Source organism: Eumetopias jubatus, unplaced genomic scaffold (genome assembly GCF_037043125.1).
Source record: "Eumetopias jubatus isolate StellerSeaLion01/CBP00866 unplaced genomic scaffold, mEumJub1_p1.0 scaffold_6, whole genome shotgun sequence".
Classification (NCBI taxonomy): Eukaryota; Metazoa; Chordata; class Mammalia; order Carnivora; family Otariidae; genus Eumetopias; species Eumetopias jubatus.
In genome coordinates, this window is record NW_028274812.1 from 82,790,323 (window position 1) to 82,814,387 (window position 24,065).

The window sequence follows — 24,065 nt, forward strand, 5'->3', positions numbered from 1 at the left end:
CTTATTTTTGATGGATTTATTTTTTTAAACAGTTTAAATACTGTAATGCAGACTTTTTGGAGCTCATGGTAATTATTTTTTCCATGTTCACTCGAGAGAAGTGCAATGGAATTAAGGAGCAAAATTAAACCATTTCTAGATTTTAAGAGATCTTTAGTTTATTTTTGATATATCTAAAATATTTCAATGTATTTAGAAGGAAAAGAAGAAAGGAAGAAGGAAGGAGGAAAAAGAGGGAGGTGGAAGAAAAGGAATTTTTCTTTAAAATTTTCTTAAAACTTTCACCCAGATAAATGAATATTACCCTTCGGAATGCAGGGTAACCATTTATCCAGGTGCTCAAAGTTCAGATATCTTAAAGATTCACACAAGCATTAGATGTCACCAGACAGCTGGCTCTCTGCGCTCAGACATCTGAGTCTAGGAAAGCTTCTACAGGACCCCGGGCAACCCCCTACCATACTTGAGGTCAGCAGTCATGTTTACCTCTCTCGGTCCCTGTCAAGCCCCAGCTTCTTTCCCAGATGACAGGGAGGTCAGCCTGCCGCGTCTTCGACAGGATCTTTTTGTTGTGCCCTAGTTAATCGTCCCCCATTACCAACAAAGCTGCAACTTCTGGCCTAGGATCTTCTAGTCTAAATCACCCGGGGCACATACTGCCATGCCCTCTGACTCACATCCCTGAACCAGAGCCAATGTGTGGGGCTGAGGAAGTGAGAGGGAGAGCAGTGCACCCAGGACTCCTCCTTAGGGCAGTTTTCTGTACACTCCTCAAGCTCTGAATCACACATTCCCTCTCTCCTTCTCTCCAGAAGAAAAACAGGAAGGGTAAAGGTTGGGGGATGAGATTATAATTGGAGTGGGAAAAAAAACACCACTTCACTTTAAAAAAAAAAAAAATTCACCCCCTACTAAAAAGGAACAAGTGCTATCCAATTAAGAAGGATATACTGAGACCACTGGGGGTGAGGCGGGGCAGAGGGCAGGCGTGGGTGGATGGGGGAAGGGAACAGAGCAAGCTTCTCCTTCTGGTTGCTTTCTCCCAGTTCCCAAACATCTGTCTTTAATGCTAAAGCCAACGCTGGTGTATAGTAACGCTTAAGAACCTAGGTTCATTTCTTCTAGGAAAAAAAAAAAAGAATAATCTAAAATAACACATTTATTCTGGGGAAAACAACACCTTCATGAAACACTCCTGAAAGATTTTTAAGAGGGGGGAAATAAAGACGCACGACTGCAAAAGTCTGATTTTCTGTTCTACACAGAAGTCAGGTGAAGACATCTATGCACCTGTGCATCCTAGAACCTGTTTGTGCACCATCCCCCACAACCCCATAAAAAGAAAAAAAAAATCGTTTTTCAAAAATAGAAGTGATACTTGATCATGAAAACAAGACGTGTGACTTCTGGAAATGTCGATGTTACATGGAGTCCTGAAAAAAGGAATCACAGCCAACCCTGCAAAGGGAACAGCAGCATGACACCGAGCCCCACAGTGACTGGAGCAGGGTAAAGGGAAGCTGTAGCTCCTCTCTCGCAAGGCCCACATCCGCGGACGTCCCCACAGAGGTCGCAAGAGGACAGCTTCACTTCCGCGTTGTAACTCCTCACCGCTTGTCTCCCTGTGCAGAGGCAGACATCAGTTTACACGGATCCCTTGTGGAGAAACATTTACTCCGCCAAACCTTAAGACCGCTTCAGTACATGTCTCAGAGTTTTCCATTCTTCACATAGTTTTTTTTTTTCTTTACAAGAAACAACTGAAATGCTCAGGAGGGGCCCACGCGGCTAACCAAATCCACCAGAACAATGCCTTCCCCGCACTGTGCGCCCCCCCCACCCCCGCCTGCAGCCCCTGCCCGCAGTTGGCCAGCGCTGCAACCCCAAGGAGGGGGGAGCGGGGAGCTGGGAGCAGGCCACAGCTGCACACTGCAACCCCAAGCACACTCGGCTCTCTTCCTGGAACAGGAAAGACTTGAAATTGAGGCTTGTTTAAGCTCCTTGACAGTTTATTTTCAAGTATCATTTTCTATGCATTCAAGCAAAGCTCATTAGAACTCCTGAAAAGAGATTTACTGTGGGCTTGATTAAAAACTACAAAAACACAAAGAGAAGCTTGCCTTTGTAATGTGTCTCAATGTTTTAAAATGTTGAGCATATAGCATCTAATTTTACTGTATAAGCTAATATTTTGGGATAAATTTTATAGCATAAGCTAGTATTTTTTAAAAACTATATAAAGTACCTACAGCACTATTGTAAACCTACTATACAACATAAAAGATTTTTATTTTTACAATTTTTAAAAACATGTTCTATTTTCAAATTTCTTCATGATTTTTTAACTTCATTTTATTTTTAAATATTGTTTATTATTATATATTCTTTAATCTTAGGATCTTCAAAACCGGGTTGGTAAGGTTTTTATTATTTCTGACCTTTCCTGTATTTTCATTTGAAAATGTCCCCCTCCTAAATAAGTTGCTTGCCACAAAAAAATGTATGTAGACTGAATCTTTGTTTCTTGAATGTTTAAAATATTCTCCATTTGCTGAAAAAACATCAACTGGAGAATTTCGCAACTAATTTCAATTCCAAAGTTGGATAACTGGGTGCTACCATTGAGTCTCCACCATGTATCCCGTCCTTCCACAGAAAAGAAGGGCCACCCTCAGTGTTTCCCCCAAACCTCCCACAAGAACCTCGGCAAATGCTCTTCCCCAATTCCACCAGGAGGCAGATGAGAGGAACTGGCTTGTTGACTCAGAAGGAGAAAGAACTGGTGTTCTCAACCTTCATCTTCAATGATACTCTATTGAACGCTACTGACAACATGAACAAGTTCATTTTACTTTAAAGTGTAATTATCTCCAACTCCTGAACACATCAAAACGTTAACAATTCTCATGCATTCTGATGATTCTGAGCCACCAGGAGTATGCACTCAGAATAAGACTTATTACAATTATGGCGATCATACACTCACAGAACCTCGCTCTGTGACTGAGTGTAGAGTAGTCCTAACTAACTTAGGTGATCTACAAACCAGATCTCTGCTTTCACATCCTAAATTTTTAATATTTTATAAAGTCAGAAGTGACCAGTAAAATCAAAGAAGCTCAAGTTATTTTCCAAACGGACTATATTTTTCTTGATCTGCTAAAGGAAAAAACTGCTATAATGCATAAATTTTAGCAAGACAACAGACTCCGCCAAACCCATCCCAGTCTTTCACACTGCAAATGAGGCTCATGTTCTCTCCTGAAGAAATCCCATTTTAAAACAAAACAGATGGAAGGGATGGTTGGAACAGAAGCAAAACCTTGGATCCTACACATAACTAGACTCACAGTTATGTCAGTTTTTCTTTGTAAATTTTGTAATTGTGAATTAAAAACCTAAAACATGAGGAAAAACCTAAAGTTATTAGGAAAAACATCACTTTTTTGTATTCATCTGCTCAGTGCTATCACGTGACTTTTTAAAATTATTGTCTTCATTTAAGTGGAAAGCTCACCTCCTATACCCCACCTCCTACACTCTCCCCAACAACCCTCCCCACACACAAGATAGATGGCCACTGCAAATAAATGAATGAATGAATAAAATGAATGAAGGCCTGGCTTAACTTCTAAAGTGTTAGAAACTCTAGAACACACTTACTTGGTTCATAGTAATCCATGATGGACACCAAAGCATCTTGTGTATTGGAAACTTTAAAGTTTCTCACAGCAGGAATATCCACACAAATCTGGGTTTCGTTTACCTTGAAAAATACAAAAAACTCCTAAGGGGGTGACAGACAATGTGTTCACAATAAAGCAAAAGACATTTCTTTTTCTTATCATTTTAGAAAACAGATAGAAACTAACATTTAGGGAGGATTTCTACATGCCCCGTGTTATGGTAAGCACTTTATATAAATTATCTCATTTAACAGGTAAAACAACTCTTACAAGAAAGGTATTGTTCTCACTTCCATTTTACCAAAAGCAATACTGAGAATCAGAAGGGTTAAGTAAGCAGCAAGTCCAAGGATGCATGCTCCTGAGCCCTGGTGCTTCACTCAGTCCCCATCTCATGCAAGGTGCCCACCTCGGTTGCTGCTGATAGCTCACAACAGCCCCCTTCTCTGAAGAACTGCCCTCAGCTCACGGGAGCAACCTCACCTGGTAAGTGAGGTAACCCCAGGTGGGGGATGCACCCCCAACCAAAAACTGATTTGGGGTACAAAAGGCCAGCTCCTTGCCTCCAGGAAGGGCCAATGTGGCAACCAATATTGTTAAAGGAATCTGAAATTGATAAATTCCTTCAAATATTCCATTACTTGCCAATAGCAGTAAATGAAAAGTCAAATTAATCAGTCAGAACATACTGAACACTCGAATTTAGAAAACCATTAACAAGCACATCGCATAAATAAATAAATAAATAAATAAATAAATAAATAAATAAATGTACATCATAGATACAGGACAAACTCCAAAAACCAATTGCATTATTAAATAAAAACCTTAAACTTGTTTTTCATGTTCCAAATCAAGCCCATGATATTCAAGCGGTATGTCATATATGAAAACTCCTGAACAGAAAAAGAAGCTAAAGACTTTGGATGAGTTTTAACAGAGTTTTGGCCAGAGTGGTCTTTAAAGTCCTAAAACAAATGAGGAACTAGTTTTCTTAAAGTATATATACATATATTGCTAAGGCAATATATTTCTGATTCATACTTGGCAAAACTAGAATAAGAAACATAGGGAATTCCCCAACATAACATGAAACCCTAAGAACACTTAAAACTCAATTAAATTCAATCTAAGAGTTTCATATAGATGTTAGAAAAAAAGAATAAATTATATGCCGGCAGTTTTGGGACATAACAAGTACAGTCGAATTCTTCACTACGTTTCTCTCACATATTTTATGCACCTTATTCTTGGATCAGTAATTTTCATAGAACAATGAGAAGAGTATATGAAAATTATATAATAATTTGTACAAAGACCAAACCTCTAAGAATATCCTTCTATGATTTAAGCACCTAATATATTCATTGGAGAAATATTAACCCCTTTGGGATTTATTAAAAACTCCATGAAAGCATTTTAAAACTTGTAATTAAAGCTTTCATCATCAGCATTTAAAGAGATAATTTTAGGGATGCCTGGGTGGCTCAGTCGGTTAAGCATCTGCCTTCGGCTCAGGTCATGATCTCAGGGTCCTGGGACTGAGCCCCGCATCGGGCTCCCTGCTCAGCGGGGAGCCTGCTTCTCCCTCTGCCTGCAGCTCCCCCTACCTGTGCTCTCTCTCTCAAATAAGTAAATTAAATTTAAAAAAAAAAAAGATAATTTTAGCAATTCCCTGAGGCAGAGCAGTTCTCAAACTGAGACCTGGACCAAATTTCTGAAATTACAATGTCACGGTTTCTACATAGTTTATACATCTGGCATGAAATAGTGATTTAGTTATCAAGACTTTCAACAGGCTCATCATTAACAGTATTCTCTTTAAGTTGATTTTACAGTGATGTTTTTTTAGTGGGGCAAACATAAGGTTGCCCTGTTAGGGTCATTCGGGGACACAAAAAGCTGAAATAAAGACAAAGTAAATAGGCCCAGAGTAAGGCAGACTTTCCAAGACAATAAATGGCATTTTGTCACCAGTCACCTATGTGAAACTTACGTCTTACAACTTACAGAATCTAAATATAAGTTGACTTTTCCCTGATCATGTTCTACTTTCCTCACAGTCTGGCTCAGAGGAATTGCATCGGAAGGCACGGTGAAACCACTGAGGAGGTTCACTTCCATAAGGGCCATGCCGCTTCTAGCTGGGCCCAAAAACCTAGGGCAAAGAGGAGAGGATGGAAGGAAGAACACCCTTTAGGAAAAACCTTAAGCTGCTGTCAAACTCTCTTCACATGAAAATTAAAACTGCCAGTGTTATTCCAAATACTTACCGCTTAGTCGAAGTAAACAATCTCATAGAAAATTATTATAAAACCGGTAATCCTTTCCTTACAGGGATGAAATTCTTATAATTTTCAACCATATGAGGAATAATGATTTAACAACGCATTCACTTGACATGAAACGCCTGCAATGTGTCAGCCTTGTGCCCACAGATTTGTAACAAGTACAACCTGGACACCCTTTCAGTGGGCAACACTGTGTACTAGGGGTGATTCCAAACTGAATCACATTTTTCATTTCCTCAGAAGTTGACAGCCCTGAGCTTTCCAGCTGAAAGCCAGGAACTGAAAAAGAAACTGAAAACTTGACCACTTAAGGAGGAGACCACCGCCAAGTCTTTAGCAATCTTCTCTTCATCCAGTTTTAAGAAAAAGAAGACCAGTAGGGAGGAGTCCTTCCCTTTGTTCTCCAAAATGTACTTGGAGCACATTTTGTGTTTTCTTTGGCCACCTGGTGAGAATCTCAAGCCATGGAAAATTCTGTGACACTACCTTGTCCGCTCACCCTGTTGTGCACAACGTGAGCATCAAAGGATCTGGGCACCAAGGGCGTTTTGTCTCCTTTAAAATAAACAGTTTTCTACAATGAATAGGTGGCAAGAGCTTTTTGTTTGGAGCAGAAAGAGCCCAGTGCGGTTATGGAAAGAAGTCTGCCTACAACGTGAAAGGATCAGAGCACTGTTACATGAGTTCCTATTGTCCTTTCAGACAGCAAAAGCAAGAAGGGTTGGTAGAGAATCTTGCTTCTGAGAGCGGCAAACCGATGGCTGCCAAACACAACTGATTGACGAGCCACACAGTCCAACTGCCGACAACATCTGGCTCAGCGATCGCAAACAAGTGAAACCATCTGCAGAGTGATACACTCGGCCAAGAGAGATGCTGTTGAAAACTAATAAGTACATTGCAGCTCGAGGTGTTTGTGTCAGAGCAAACATTAAAGAGGAGAAGAACAGCCAATCTGCTTCAATACGATGACTTTTGGGACACCATCCAAAGTGCCTTAGTTGACCTGGTCTTTCTACTAGCCCAGGGCAGAATTTGTTAAATACCCATGCCACACACAGAAAACCTCATCTGAGGTGACCCTACGGATGGGAATACAGCACCTAAAATATCAGTTTTTTCTTTTTATTAAGTGCCACTGAAAATGTTACTTGTATTCGTATCAGATTTTTCTCAGAAGACTAGTAGCAGCATCCAAGTCCTTTTTACCAACCGCTACTCTCACATGAACACACTTCCCTTCTCTAGTTTCTCCCCAAAGAAGGGAAAAAAGATATATCTATCCTCTATCTAAGTCTATCACCCATCCGATTCCTGATAACAGGTTAAGATTTGGAATCCCACATCCTTTCATGAGCCCTTGTAAGTAATAAGGCCCCATCCTGATCTGAATCCTGGTTTCACCTAATTTTCCTCATCTGTTTCTTCAATTGACCTCCCTAAGAGGTAAAATCCCTCTCATAGCTCCAAAGACTTTTCTTCTTTGCCGATTTCAAAACCAGAATTTTAGACTCTAAATAAGTCTTATTTTTATTAATTTCTCTCTGTCTCCCCTCCAAACAGTAAGTTCCATGAAGACAGGGCCTGTGTCTTTTTTAGATCACCGTTATATTCCAACATCTGACACTGTGGCTTGGCACGTAATGGAGACTCAGCTAATATTTACTGAATGAATGAATGAGAGAATGACAAAAGCAGGGATAACAATATCACCTACTTTATAGAGTTATTGTAATGATTAAATGAGATGCATGTGAAAGTGCCCGGCATATAAGTTTGTGATAAACGTAGCTTATTATTACTTGCAATAATAATAACTTGATGCTGTTATTTTAGAAAAGAACCCAATTATAAGCTTCATAAAGAAGAGTGGGAGTCCTACGTTCTTCTCAGCTAAAAAGGAAGCCACTGAAGGAATTCTGCTATCCCCCTGCTGTAGGTCCAAAATGCCCAGGAAGGGAACGAATGGGACAAACACAGGTGACATTTTATATCAAAATCATGAACATGAAGGCCCAAAGATAGTACAGATGGTAGCAGTAATGGAGGAGATTGGATTCAAGCGATGGCTAAAAGGGTTGGCCACCTGGAGAAACACCCAGCGATGACCCTGAGGAGCATCTGGCAACTCAGGACCATGTCAGTGACTTCCAGCCCAACAACAAGCCCAGTTCAACCAGAACACCAGGGGGTATTTAAAAAGAACAGACAGCAGCTCCTCAGTATCTTCACAGTCACTCCCAACTTCACAGCAAATCATGCAGAGGTAAGAGGATAGACTGACAAGGAAGAAACTGTAAAGTCTCCCGGTTCAAGAACCTTCTAAAGGATTTGCTCTCAAACCTGTGTGTGCATTAGAAAACCAAGAAAGCTGAAGAGGGCAGCTTCACAGACTCTGAATCTGTTAAGTCAGCAGGTGTGAGTTGGAACCCCTTTTCCTTTTGACTTAACAAGATCCTCAGATGCTCTGGATACAGACTCAATTTAAGAATCACCTTAGTAAGTATTCCCAGAAGCTAAAAGTGCCTATCTATCCAAGGTGAAGACCTTCTACACTGGAATATTTTCACTGTGTTTAAAAACACTATTCTCTTCACTAAACTTGCACATTCTTATGAACTTCTTATGAAGTTCTATGAAGTTAAAAGCTTAACACTAAAGGTTAACTATAAGCCTGGAATAATTATTTAACAGAAAATCACTAATCAAGGAATAATGAATTTTAGAGTATTAAACATGACTGGTTAATTTAAAGTTTTCATAAAGACCTACACTGTATTAAATTTTTCTATTCAAAGTTACAATAAATACAAGAAAAACTTGTAAATAATTTTGAACACATTGGGAAATACTTAAACATAATTAAGCAGTATTTCTAGTTTGTAATCTGAAGTGTATTAAATAACAAATCTTTGTTAAATGTAACTCCTTATATATTTTTTTAAAGATTTTATTTATTTATTTGACAGAGAGAGAGAGCACAAGTAGGAGAAGCAGCAGGGGCAGAGGGAGAGGGAGAAGCAGGCTCCCCGCTGAGCAAGGAGCCCAGTGCAGGGCTCAGGACTCTGGGATCATGACCTGAGCTGAAGGCAGATGCTTAACCAACTGAGCCACCCAGGCGCCCCTGTAACTCCTTATATTGATATAGTTAGATAACTACATATATATAAATTTCTAAATCTGGGGCACCTGGGTGGCTCAGTCAGTTAAGTGTCTGACTCTTGATTTCTGCTCAGGTCATGATCTCAGGGTCATGAGATCAAGCCCCGCCTCAGGCTCCAAGTTGGGCATGGAGCTTGCTTAGGGTTCTCTCTCTCCGTCTCCCACTGCCCCTCCCCCCATCACATGTGCTCTCTCTCTCTCCCCCTACCCCGCTCATAAATAAATAAATAAATAGATAAATAAATCTATCTTCAAATCTATTTTAAAAAGAGAGAAAGGACTTAAAGCAATACCAACCTTGTGCACACATTCAAATTCAAGTGATTGGTATCATCTTTATTGTCTTTTACAGCAACGTCTAAATCAAAAGCTTCTTGGTCTTGAATAGATCTTTGTCTTCTTGGGGAACCCGAATCTTTCACATTATAAATCACATTAAACTGCAACAAATAATAAATTAGCATAAATAATAAGCTAGTCATCAATTATTAGCAATAAATTGCCATCATTACATATTCTAAATATTAGGTAATGATTATCTTTGGTATAAATGCAACTAGATTTGTAATCTTTAGCCAAAAGAAAAAAAACTAGTTTTACTAGCTAACAAAGTATCATTATTTAAAATATTATAAAAGTTTATAAGCAATGATTTTTAAAATTGAGAAAATTGTTAGGTAATACTCCAGAACAGGTATAGACCTTCGTGATATTCATAGGTATTTTTTTTTTCCTCCAAAGAATGTAAAACATTCCCTTTAGGGAAAAAGTGAAACTACTGCCTATTTCTTTCTTGAGACCATCCACTAATTTCTAAGCTCTGCTGCCCAACTGGTGTCATTTTTCCCACAAATTGGAACCTTAGAAACTCAGTTAGCTAAATCAAAACTAAAACATTTAAGAGCCCTCGTTGAACAGAAACCTGTTTAATTGCTCAGCATTCTTTTTGGCTGTACAATACTTTTAAAAGATGATAAAATAAATGACAGATTTCAAGACAACTGGGCCTTTTTCAGCAAATACTCTGTGCCTACCACCAGTGAAAGGTGCTGTGGGGACACTGGGCAAAGTGTGAGGATAAGTTGGTTTTTTTCCCAAAGGGTTCCTAAGATCGGAAGCTTGGGAATATACTCAAAATTTTGTACACCTGCCTCATGCCAAGTTGAATTGGAATCTACTTCTTCCACCTTTTTTGATACCACGGTTCGTAAGCTTTACCGTTGCTATGTAATGTTGTATTTTCTTATATTTAAATCACACACACACACACACACACACACCTCAGAACTAAACATCTAGTACCCTTTGTAGATTTTCACAGTTTAAAACAAATCTTCTTTCTGGGGCACTTGTGTGGCTCAGTCAGTTCAGGTCCGACTCTTGATTTTGGCTCAGGTCATGATCTCAGGGATGGGGGCTCAAGCCCCAATTCGGGCTCTGCGCTCAGAGTGGAGTCTGCTTGTCCCTCTCCCTCTACCTGCTGCTCCCCCACATACACACACTCTATCTCTAAAATGAATAAATAAAATATTTTTTTAAAATAAATAAATAATAAATAATCCAGCTTTTTATTCTGCTATACCTAGCTCATATAATCCCTACGTCCCCTTGATCATTCTGATTATCTCACTCTGGATATTCTCCAACTCTTTCTTAAATGACAATTAAAATTTTAGAATATTCTTGGAGGAGGTGAAGAACAGTTTCATATAACTGGAGAGATGGTCTCTGTTATTTCCATCATCCCCTTTCCAGTGGCATGCAATTGTCCTTTAGAGACCAACATCATCAGGAAACAAACAAGAACTATTAGATTTGTTCTCTGGGTCATAATTAATACTCATCTATAACTTAGTATTGGGGTTAATGTTTGACCCACAGAAAGCTCAACTGCTCATTGAGCAAACTTTGAGACATCTTGCAATTTATGTCCAAGAGCTTAGCATTTCAGTACTTAAAATGGGGCTAGCATTTACTGCAAACCTGAGAGGTTTCTTTCCTTTCTTTATCTAGAGGACTTACAAAAATATCAACTAAAAGAATCTCAATACATATTCCCAGGTGTCCAACTTGTTTAGCAATTTGTTTCTCCAACCTAAGAAGTGCCTATCGCTCACTTCTTAGTAGTGAGCATTCTGACCAGTACATACCACATTCACTGCTGTGCCCTTCAAAGTTCAAGTAAAACTCATTTGGCTTCAGTAATTTATCTCCATTGGGTTTAATCAAGAATGAATTCCAACCAATTTGGTGATTTAAGTACATATAATTTTTCAATTGTATTTAAAATATCCTGTGTATTTACTTTTGGATTTGCTGTTTGCTTTGAAAGACAGTTTGAGAATAAGAATTTTCACATGGCTTTTGTTAGTAAAGACAAATATAAATTACTCACTCTTTTCTCTTTCTCTCCTTTTTGTTGAATATTGTTCCTTTTAACTGTGATCATTTTTCCTTGATTTTTTAAAAAAAAATTACTACCGTGTTTTGACTATTATACAAAATAATCTCAGAATTTTTGAAAGTTTTGAAGTTATACCTGACCATCTATCTGCCCTACTTATAGCAAGTATACCTGTTCTTCCAACTAGAACATTGTACTGGTTTTTGGAAAAGTACCTTTTCCCTATAATAGCCTTTTTTTTTTTTAACTTTCTTGGTAAATCTTTCAGGGTTTGTTTGGTTTGTATATTCTAACCAAGCACATAACAATTTTTGGTCCTATAACACATTATTTTTGGTTTCCAATAAGATTATGTCAAGTACCTATAATTTTCAATGTATTAAGTATAATAACTGTTCCATTCAGGATTTTACATACTACTTCCATTTTATTCTAACCCTATTGCACCATTAAAGGTAAGTTTCTTTGGATTTTATTCTCATAGCAAAGCATTGACTGTATCATTCTCTAATTGTTTTATTTACTATTATATAAGATTTTATTTTTTTATTTAAATTCGATTAGCTAACAATTATATAAGATTTTGCATTAAAGGGACACATTTCCTATCTTCAAGTCAATTCCTTGTAATACCATGTTGACCTTTATATTGCTAGATGAATATTAAGAAGTTATAGGCAGGAGCGCCCGAGTGGCTCAGTTGGTTAAGCGGCTGCCTTTGGCTCGGGTCATGATCCTGGAGTCCTGGGATAGAGCCCTGCATCAGGCTCCTTGCTCAGCAGGGAGCCTGCTTCTCCCTCTGCCCCTCCCCCTGTTCATGTGCTCTCTCTCATGCTCTCTTAAATAAATAAAATCTTAAAAAAAAGTTATAGGAAAAATTTATTGTATTTATTATCAAGTCATAGTAGAAACTCTACCAGCATTACAATTTCTGAGCTGTATTTTCGCAAAAAAGATGGGCGTTCCCAACAACTCACATGAATCATATCAAAAGAATTAATCCTAACTTCAAAAAGCATTTAATACTCAAGAAATCTTTTTCCAAGATTATCAATCCATTTGGTTGCTGTCTACTGACTAATAGTAACATCTCTAATACTTTTTATTTATTTTTTTAAAGATTTTTTTTTTATTTATTTGACAGAGAGAGACACAGCGAGAGAGGGAACACAAGCAGGGGGAGTGGGAGAAGGAGAAGCAGGCTTCCCTGTGGAGCAGGGAGCCCGATGCGGGGCTCAATCCCAGGACCCTGGGATCACGACCCGAGCTGAAGGCAGACACCCAACAACTGAGCCACCCAAGCATCCCCCTATACTTTTTATTAAAGAGAGTGATTTATCTTACCTGAGTCACAGATAGAAATCCTTAAGAATTTTACACATTATCTGTTACATATTTAGCAGTACCCCAAATGAAAGAATTATTATAACAAGTCATACTGAACTCAACAAAAATGAACACTGTTACATACCTGACAAATAGCAAATCCAAAACCACTTGCGGAAATATTAACTGCAGTTGGCTGTACCACAGCAAGCTGAATAAAGATGGGGAAAAAGTGAATGAGGCTAATCTTCCATATCCAGGTCCTTCTGGCTAGCACAAGAAATCAGTGTTACTCCTCACTAGCAGTGTAAGCCGTCTGGGAAAATCTCTCAGAATTTCACACAGCCTCACATGTCAAAAGCTATGGGCCAACCAGGTAAAAGAGGTGAAGGCACAGGAAGGGCTTACTCTCCACGCACTCTCATCTCTACCCTTTGAGAGAGGGGACAGGGCTGCCCTTCTAGAGGTGTGGAAGCAAGAGAGACAAGAAACGGAAGTCCTCTCACTCCTCCCATCTCCCTTAGTGCCTAATCTGCTGGCTTTCCTGTGAACACAGTGGCACATGATCACAGACTCTGATTCACACTACTCCTTCCTTTTCTTTTGCCATCACCCCTCTTCCTCGGTTTCCAGCCTTGAAGTTATCACTTTCATCCATCACTCTCAGCTTCCCACAAGGTTATTAACCACAGGAATAAAGTTAGGGTCTACGATAAGCCTTCATTCTGTTTTAAAGTAAGAATCCTCCTACGGATTCTCTCAATTGTCCTAAGAGGACACGTGATGCAGCTGGAAAGAACATGGTCTGAAACATAGTCCAAATCCTAGCTCTACTGTTACTAGCAACATGAGCTTGAGCAAGTTACTTAAGCTCTCCCAGCCTCATTTTATCACGTATGATGGGGATGAAAGTACGTACTTTCTTAGTGTTGGTTTGAGAAGCAAATGCAATAGCACCTGTAAAGAAATCTGGCACACTGCCTGCAAAGAATAAGAACTCGGCAGGTGTCCATTCCTTTCCCCCTACTTTCTCCTTTTCCAAATCTTTCCAAAGTTCCCATCCCCTCTTCTCCTCTCCTCTCTTCCCCAGCTCAGCAAATTCAACCAAAGGAGGGCATTCCTTCCTCCCAGTCTCTTTAGAGGGCTCTAAGAACAAGTCTTTGTTGAAGTCAATAGAAAGGAAATAAAACAGCATTCCAGCATAAGCGATCACCCACACGTAATTTTAAATAACCACCCCCTTGTCCACACCTCTGCCGTCTGGAGGAGAAAGCGATTCTGTGTGTCAATCCGAAACTTTACAGGACTTGGTGAACTGGGCCCCATCACAGTCACTTGGATGTTTGTCCTGTCTGTGTTCATTAGAGCTGCAAATTCAGATAGGGCTTTCAAGGCTACAATGGTGTCCTGTTGAGGAAAGAAAAACATGTGCGCATGTTAAGTATATATCAAGGTCACCAAAGAGTCTTTAAAGTTAGTAATGGTTAGGACACCCACTATGTATTCATCCACCTTCCTTGGGAGTAGAGCTCTCCTTTATCCATTTTTGAATGTCCTTGACCTACAGTATAGGAGAGACTTGGAAAGTACCTGCTCACTGAAACTGAGTATCTAACTCTACCATGCACGAAAGATGGCCAATAAAGATGGGGAAGTAATTTATTCCATATACATATCACATATGATGTTTGTGATGAGAAAAAGATTAAAATCAGTAACTTGGACCTTTGACCTAAGGGACTGAATTTTTAAATTACCAATTTTATGAAGTCATGAAAAAAGCAGCCATCTACTTCCTTTAAAAAATTACATATATATTTAAACTATATTTAGTTTAAAAAATGAAAAACTATCATCACTCACCTGGGTAGATGCAAAACCTCCCAAGCTATTTCTTTGCTGGCTGAGCCACCTCATAATCGGGATTCCCTCAGACACCTGATACTGCAGGAAGTGTGAGAGCAGCGCGTAGGCAGCAACTTCAATATCCAGGGAACGTGGCTGCCAGGATTCAGAAAGTTTAGACTCTGATGACACCCAGAATTGCATGCCTCCTGCAAAAGACAAGTAATAATAGTCTGACCAATTGAGCAAAAATTACATTTTACACCATTAAATATTCCTACACTGGTCCAAGTCCTACTTGACTAGCATAAATACATAGAGAGATATATTTATGCCATGCAATAATATGTGTATTCACACAGACATACATGTAAACATGTACTTATAGGTCACTTTCCAGACTACTACAACTTATAAATTTTCATCCCTTTCTTTATATTTGAGGATGTTTTGATGAAAATAATTTCCCAAGGGAAATTCCACGTTTGCCTTGAGACTAAACAGCTATAAATAAAAGAAAAACATACTATACTCCAGAAGATAATGTACATAACTTTTCTGACCAGGCCATCCTAAAAATATTTTAGGACACATCAGAAAGAACCCTGTTCTGGGAATCTGCCATTAACCAGCTCTAATGTTCCCAGAAACCTCTCCTTTTTTTCATTATCTGAAATTTGGTGTTATAAGTTCAAAATCCAAGCCCCCAAGGAAAAAAAATGAAGGACCCTAGCCAACTCAACAATCTTCCTAGAGATATTCCTGCTACCCCCAGAGGAACATCTTACTTGGCGCCCCCTCCCACATCTCAAATATTACTCTCTAGATGATGATCACACTCAGGGGGAATGTGAAATAACTACCACTTAGACAAGCAGAGAAGAAATGTCAAGGCCTGCAGTCTCCATGCAACAATTCAGTCCCCAGCACTGCAGTGGGCAGTAAAGATAATAAGAAGTCGATCTAAATTACTGCTAACAATAATGCAATATTTTTTACAGTCTTAGGAATCTCTAAGCACGTTCAACATTTATCATTTCTTGAATTAACAAGGCTTCGAAATGGCGGACATTAACTAAAATTATTTCTGCCCACTCATCCCATCTCTATGTCTGTCTGTCTGTCTGTCTGTCTCTCTCTCTCTTTCTCTCTCTATCACACCCACACACACACACACACACACACCTGGATCCCTGCCCATAGAGGCCATTTGGGAAGTAGCAACACTTGTACTTTTTATCCTGTTGTAGCCCATAAAAAAAAAAGTCCTCCAACTCACTAACAGCATTTTTTGGCATTTGCATTTCCACTAATTAGCATTTTAGTTCAAATTTTGAACATTTGATAGGTGTTACTCCCATTTTTAGTTAGGAAAACTGAAACTCATAAAAGCAAGTAGCAGCAACAAAACCCAAGTCTCTCCACAACCCCATGTCCTAATGACCACTCAAGGCCACGAAACCAGAAATGGCATCAAAGAACTCAAAAGGTAACTAACACAGGGCAGAACATATGTAAAAGAAGGAAACACCCAAACCCTGAAATTCTCTAGAAAACTCTGGGAGAGCAGAAACAGCCATGTCAGACTCATCTGATCTCATCTGCATTTCATTTATCATCCCATTCAGAAGAGGTAAATGTTATCAACTTCGTATCTGGCTTACAAAACTTTCTCACATAATTTGTATATTTCATAATGCATAGCAGTCTAACAATCTCAAATGACCCCATGCATTACCTTCTTGTTCTGCTCTCCAAGTCAGCATATTCAAAGCTTCCTTGGCTTTAGGGCTCCCCACGGATGACAGCGCATAAGTTGTAAGAGCTAGAGTATAATTGTCTGAAATTCCTCTATTAAATTCAGACTCCAAAAAGTTGATAGACTCTTGTACATCAATATTAGGCTTGAAAAAAAAAATATATTTTACTATTCAAAATAACCCATTACCACACATTTAAACAAAAAGTATTTTCAAACATTCATTCAAAAAATAATTTCAGTGCCTATCTAAGCACCTGACTTTGTCCCAGGCAATGGGAATCAATGATGATCATTGACATTTAAAGATTTGCTATTATCGCTTCTCGGCCTTTTGGCTAAGATCAAGTGTAAAGATTTGCTATTCATTTTCAAAATAATACTGCTTTTGAAAGAAAAATGAAGGAATCATATCTATTTATAATTGCACCAAAAATAAGAAGATACCTAGGAATAAATCTAACCAAAGAGATGAAAGAACCGTACTCTGAAAACTATAAAACACTGATGAAAGAAACTGAAGACAACACAAGAACTTTCCACAAACTGGAAAGACATTCCATGCTCACATGGAGTGGAAGAACAAACATTGTTAAAATGTCTATACTTCCCAAAGCAATCTACACATTTAGTGCAATCCCTATCAAAGTAACAACAGCATTTTTCACAGAGCTAACACAAACAATCATGAGATTTGAATGGAACCACAAAAGACCCTGAAGAGCCAAAGCAATCTTGAAAAACAAAAGCAAAGCTGGAGGCATCACAATTCCAGACTTCAAGTTATATTACAAAACTGTAGTAATCAAAACAGTATGGCACTGGCACAAAAATAGACACACAGATCAACAGAATACAAATCCCAGAAATGAACCAATAACTACATGGTCAATTAATCTTCAACAAAGCAGGAAAGAATATCCAATGGGAAAGAGACAGTCTCTTCAACAAATGCTGTTGGGAAAACTGGACAGCAACATGCAAAAGAATGAAACTGGACCACTTTCTTATACCATACACGAAAATAAATTCAAAATGGACTGAAGACCTAAATATGAGGCCTGAAACCATAAAAATCCTATAGGAGAACACAGGCAGTAACCTCTTTGACATCAGCCATAGCAACTTCTTTCTAGATATGTTTCATTAGGCAAGGGAAACAAAAGCAAAAATAAACTATTGGGACTCCATCAAAATAAAAAGCTCTGCATGCCAAGGAAACAATCAACAAAACTAAAAGGCAACCTACAGAATGGGAAAAGATATTTGCAAATGACATATCTGATAAAGGACTAGTATCCAAAATATATAAAGAACTGATTCAACTTAACACCCAAAAACCAAATAATCCCATTAAAAATGAGCAGAAGAGGGGCACCTGGCTGGCTTGGTCATGGAATGTGCACTCCTGATCTCAGGGTTGTGAGTTCAAGCCCCACACTGGGTGTAGAGATTACTTAAAAATAAAAAATTTTTAATAAAAAAAAATGGGAGGGGTGCCTAGATGGCTCAGTTGGTTGAGTGTCCAGTTCTTGATTTCAGCCCGGATCATGATCTTGGGGTCCTGGGATTGAGCCCTGTGTAGGGCTCTATGCTCAGCGGGGAGTCTGCTTGAGGATTCTCTCCCTCTCCCTATGTCGCTCCCCCTGCTTCCACGCTCTCTCTCTCTCAATAAATAAATCTTTAAAAAAAAAAAAAATGGGCAGAAGACATGAATAGACATTGTTCCAAAGAAGACATGCAGATGGCCAACAAACATGAAAAGATGCTCAACATCACTGATCATCAAGGAAATACAAATCAAAACTGCAATGAGATATTACCTCACACCTATCAGATGGCTAAAATCAACAACACAAGAAACAACAGGTGTTGGTGAGGATGTGGAGAAAGGGGAACTCTGATACACTGTTGGTGGGAATAGAAACTGATACAACCACTCTGGAAAACAGTATGGAGGTTCCTCAGAATATTAAAAATAGAGCTACCCAATAATCCAGCAATTGCACTAGGAATACAAAAATACTAATTCAAAAGGATACATGTACCCCAATGTTTATAGCAGCACTGTCTACAGTAGCCAAGACATGGAAGCAGCCCAAGTGTCCATCGACTGATGAATGGGTAAAGAAGGTGTGTGTGTGTGTGTGTGTACGCGTGTGTGTATACAATGGAATATTACTCAGCCATAAAATAGAACGGAATCTTGCCGTTTACAACACGACAAATGGAGCCAGAAAGTATTATGCTAAGTCAGTCAGTCAGAGAAAGACAAATACCATATGATTTCACTCATATGTGGAATTTAAGAAATAAAACAAATGAATAAAGGAGAAAAAAAGAGAGAGGCAAACCAAGAAACACACTCATAATTACAGAGAACAAACTGATGGTTACCAGAGGGGAGGTGGGCAGGAGGATGGGTGAAATAGGTGATGGGGATTAAGGAGGGCACTTGTTGTGATGAGCACCAGGTGTTGTATGCAAGTGTGGAATCACTATGTTGTACACCTGAAACTAATATAACACTGTATGTTAACTACCTGGAATTTAAATAAAAATAAAGATTAAAAAAAAGAAAAAACCCTGCTTTTCAGTTTTTATGAGTAAATAGGCACCATTCCCCAGAAGGAATAAGAAATAAGAAGCAGAACTTTGCCAGTGTTTCTACCAGTGAATATCATGAACTCAGATGAGAGCACAAAATATAACTTGAGAAAAATATTATTCATATCTAATCTCAGGTGTTGAAGCTCTAAGTTTAGGGGAAACTTTATCTTCCATGTGCCTAGTACTGGACTAGGGAAATAGTAGGAGCTTACTATCAAGAATGGCTGTTTTCGATCATGTAAAATGCAGTTGCCATTAAAGCAGTAAAGGCATCAATCACTGAGACAGCTCTGGAGCAAAATTAAATTCATTAGCATAACTTTTCATGCCCCCTCATTCTCATCCAGACATCCATGCCCATTTAACATGATTTTTACAGTGTGGGTATATTTTGTACTAAATTAGCAGACATTATAATATCTCCATGATACTTTAGAAATTAAAAAAAAAAAATCCTTCACAACCTAAATGTGCTAGAATGCATTCCCAAATTCTGAAGACTTTTCTGTCCCCTAATAAATGAACCTTTCCAATGATAAAATACTTATCGATTTATCTTACCAATAGCAAGTACAACATTTATATAAGAAAGCACTCTTAAAAAAGTTATTCTGAAAGAGTGGGTTCATATTTTCATTCTCAGATTTTAGAATATGGCCACAAACGCAAAGCAAAAAGGTACCCAAATTCAGACTTCAAATGTGATGTAAAATTGCAAAACTCTTTCGGTTTCCAGACACATTATTGACTCATCAAGACCTACCTTCCTTGTGATTTCCCACCTATCATTTATTAAATTAAAGATTAAATACCTGATACTTTTTATATCCCAGGAGAGAAGTCACAATATAAGCTGTAAGCATTACTGGACTTTTATTGCCACCTTGAAGCTCACTATGGATCACTCTTCCTGGCTCCCAAAATTCACCATTGGATTTCTGACGTCCTTTGAGCCACGTATATGTTCTGTGTAACACATTCTGATCAATATCTATGTAAGGATCAGCTTCAAGGAAACATCTTAGAACAAAAGCTGACAACCTAGGTGAAAAAGGAGAAAAATTACATAAAATACACTTTATAAAGTCTTCTAAATAACACTGAGCAAGAAAACACCAATAACAACATTTTTTCCCCACCACAAGATTCACAAAAGGATAATCACTGAAGAAGAAACAAAGGGAAAAAAGGCAACAGAGAGACAACATGAACATCTTAGTCTAGCTGCTAGACACAGTTTCCACTTGGGTATGGCCAAGAAATTCCACATCAACTCCCAAAACACCAGATTTGGAAAGGAACTTAGAAATCATCTAATCCGCTCCCCCCTCCCAATATTTTACAGGTTGAGAATTCGACACTCCAGGAGAATTAAATTGTCCAAGGTTATCATCTTTGGACTGTTCTAGGTATTTACCAAGGAAGATCCCATTACACACTTGGCTCAACCCTAAAGCTATGGATGAAGTATATATAGTTCACAATCAAATGGTAGTACTTTTAACTAGAGAAAATGGATATTTTCAACTAGAGAAAATGGATATTTTCTCTACGATAGGATAGGAGTCAGAAAAATTACAGCCTATAAACCAAATCTGTCTGGGCCAAATCTGGTCCTTGTGCCAAATCCAGCCCAGGGTCTGTTTACATGTGTCTCCCTTCCAGCACACTCCACCTGAGAATGATTTCTAAAGGGATGAAGGAAGGAAGGAAGGAAGGAAGGAAGGAAGGAAGGAAGGAAGGAAGGAAGAAGGAAAGAGGAAACAACACGCAACAGAGACTCTATGTGGCCTGCAATGCCTAAAATATTTACTATCTGAGCGCCTACAGAAAAAGTTTGCCAATGCTTGCTACAGAACAATAAATATTTAGGCGAACAGATCATCAAGCAATAAAACACCAAAACTTTTCTATTTATGGATCTCTATCCTGACACGGCCAAAAGAAAATTTGAAGCAGCTATGTCTCATCCTATGAAATGTTTTGCTGTGATAAATATTACTAGTATTCAGTAATATCTGACCCTCTTTTACTTTGAGTATGCAGAGAAATTCACTTCTTTGCCCTTTTGAAGTTAACCACAGCCATGTGACCAGCTCTCATAACGATAAAGTGAGAAGAGATGTTGCACCCAGGCTGAAGCACCTAATTACCAGTGTTGGATACTCCAGCCTCCTCTTTTCAGACTAAGTCTGGAGCCTCCTGGGGAGATGGTGGCTGCTGAGCAAAGACTACAGAGCCCCCTGCTGACCCACAGCGGAAATGCAGCACGAGCAAGACAGAAGCTCTCATTAATAAGCTACTGAGATTTTAGAGGGTTGTTACCGCAGCGTGCCTTGTCTAACCTGACTGCTACAGTTAGTCAATCTTCTTCTGGGTGAAATGTAGAATTGACAATAGTGCAAGGAGAGAAAATAATCATCCAAAATCAGCCACACAGAGATTCCATTCTGGAGAAAATCTGGATGCTTATCACTCAATTCCATCACTGTTTTCCACAAAAAATAACTCACTCACTCAATAATGCACTCACTCACACTCTCAAATAAAAAGAAACTATATTGACTGTGTTAATACAAAATTTGTATTTTGTATTGTAAATTGTAAATAAAAATTTGTACTGATCATGTACGGTTAAGAAAACTACATCGGGGTGCCTGGGTGGCTCAAACGACTGACTCCCAACCTCAGGATCATGAAATCGGGCCCCATCCGAGCACACTGGGCATAGAGCCTGCTTAAGATTCACTCTCCTCCCTCTCCCTCTGCCCCTCCTCCCCTGCTAGCGTGCTCTCTCTAAAAAAAAAAAAAACTATGTCACAATCACTCAGTATTTCTAACCAGTTTTTCTTGTCAACTGCATCATCATCATATTCTTACTACTTTTCCCACAAAAAAAGGATTTATACCTTTCTTTTCTAAATAAAAACATTTTACTTATTAGTGTTTTAAAACCATATTTAAAATGGAAAATCTCCTTTAAAGCCCTGCTATAGGAAAAGCAACCTACAAGCCTATATACATAGGGACACATCTGTCAGTTTCATGGCCATTTTGATTGAGTAAGAGCCCATTCATGACAGATTTGTTCTGTTTGTAAAAACACTTGCCAAGTGGGAGCCCTTGGGTGGCACAGTCGGATAAACGTCCGACTCTTGGTTCCAGCTCAGGTAATGATCTCAGGGTCTTGAGATCAAGCCCTGAGTCAGGCTCCAAGTGCAGTTAGGAGTCTGCTAAAGTTTCTCTCTCTTTCTCCCTCTGCCCTTCCCTGCACTCACTCACACTCTCAAATAAAAAAATCTTAAAAAAAAAAAAACAAAACACACTTACCAAGTACTCCCAGAAGGGTCATCATTCCCAAAAGCACTGAAAGAGCCATCTTCCCTCTGATAGAGAAGTTCTCTCTGATAACCTGAAGAACAAAAAAGTAGACAGATAATTACAACTTGAAATGAATTAAAGTTTCTAATCATGACTTCATATTAAGGAAATATGAACAAAGAATGGGAGAGAAGATACCAAATCAGCAACTAATACTGAATACTTTCTATATTAAATGCTGTGAGAGATTTAAAATATCAAGATTTTTCAAGCAGAACATGTAAAATAAGAACTGTGATAGCCCCAAATTAAATTCAGAAGAATATTATAACAGAGACAGCAATTCTAGCCAGTTAAAAGGAAGCAAACTAGTCTGACTCTTGATTTTGGCTCAGGTCATGATCTCAGGGTTGTGAGATCAAGTCCTGAGTGTGGCTCCATGCTCAGTGCAGAGTCTGCTTAAGATTCTCTCTCCCTGCAGCAGCCCTTTCTGCCCATGGGTCCCGTCTCTGTGCTTTAGTAAAATCACCCTTCTTGCACCAAAAAAAAAAGTGGGGGGGGAGTGCCTGGGTGGCTCAGTTGGTTAAGCATCTGCCCTCAGCTCAGGCCATGATCCCAGAGTGCTGGGATCGAGTCCCGTGTCAGGGCTCCCTGCTCAGTGGGGAATCTGCTTCTTCCTCTGACCCTCCCCCGCCTCCTGCTCACTCTCTCTCTCTCTCAAAAATAAAATCTTAAAAAAAAAGATTCTCTCAGATGTGGTATATATATACAATGGAATATTATGCAGCCATCAAAAGAAATGAGATCTTGCCATTTGCAATGACGTGGATGGAACTGGAGGGTGTTATGCTGAGTGAAATAAGTCAATCAGAGAAAGACATGTATCATATGACCTCACTGATATGAGGAATTCTTAATCTCAGGAAACAAACTAAGGGTTGCTAGAGTGGTGGGGGGGTGGGAGGGATGGGGCGGCTGGGTGATAGACATTGGGGAGGGTATGTGCTATGGTGAGTGCTGTGAATTGTGTAAGACTGTTGAATCACAGATCTGTTCCTCTGAAACAAATAATGCAATATATATATTGCATATAAGAATATATGTTAAGAATATATGTTAAGAAAAAAAAAAGAAGATAGCAGGAGGGGAAGAATGAAGGGGGGGAAATTGGAGGGGGAGACGAACCATGAGAGACGATGGACTCTGAGAAACAAACTGAGGGTTCTAGAGGGGAGGGGGGTGGGGGGATGGGTTAGCCTGGTGATGGGTATTAAAGAGGGCACATTCTGCAAGGAGCACTGGGTGTTATGCACAAACAATGAATCATGGAACACTACATCCAAAACTAATGACATAATGTATGGTGATATAACAATAAAAAATTTTTTAAAAAAAGATTCTCTCTCCCTATGCCCCTCCCCCAACTCGTGCTCTAAATAACAAATAAATAGATAAATAAAATATTTAAAAGTAAGCAAACTAAAGGCGAAGTTTCATTTAAGTCTATAATGTTGACTACAATAGTTTCCATGCTTAATCATCTAAAATTGTTTGCTACCTAAGAAAAATACTATCTAGAGTATTATAATTAAAGTTTAGGGCTAAAATGAAAAGTAAAAATACTTCCTATTTTCAGGCCAGCAACAGAAGGGGAAAATTGC

At 38.8% G+C, this 24,065-nt stretch overlaps 1 protein-coding gene and 1 pseudogene across 1 annotated transcript in view; one reads left to right on the forward strand and one right to left on the reverse strand.

Moving 5' to 3' along the window:
• Nucleotides 1-1,340: 1,340 nt before the first annotated feature.
• Nucleotides 1,341-24,065, reverse strand: part of CD109 (CD109 molecule) — a 123,489-nt gene continuing 100,764 nt past the window's right edge. The window contains exons 24-33 of the mRNA XM_028097760.2: nucleotides 22,414-22,495; nucleotides 19,896-20,124; nucleotides 16,453-16,618; nucleotides 14,733-14,923; nucleotides 14,121-14,276; nucleotides 13,015-13,080; nucleotides 9,437-9,579; nucleotides 5,697-5,844; nucleotides 3,664-3,766; nucleotides 1,341-1,622 (exon numbers count right to left, since the gene is read on the reverse strand). Of these exons, the coding sequence (XP_027953561.1) occupies nucleotides 1,447-1,622; nucleotides 3,664-3,766; nucleotides 5,697-5,844; nucleotides 9,437-9,579; nucleotides 13,015-13,080; nucleotides 14,121-14,276; nucleotides 14,733-14,923; nucleotides 16,453-16,618; nucleotides 19,896-20,124; nucleotides 22,414-22,495 (1,460 nt within the window). The 3' untranslated portion in view covers nucleotides 1,341-1,446. The remainder of the gene's footprint in view (nucleotides 1,623-3,663; nucleotides 3,767-5,696; nucleotides 5,845-9,436; nucleotides 9,580-13,014; nucleotides 13,081-14,120; nucleotides 14,277-14,732; nucleotides 14,924-16,452; nucleotides 16,619-19,895; nucleotides 20,125-22,413; nucleotides 22,496-24,065) is intronic.
• LOC114204703 (U2 spliceosomal RNA) lies at nucleotides 16,792-16,927 on the forward strand (annotated as a pseudogene).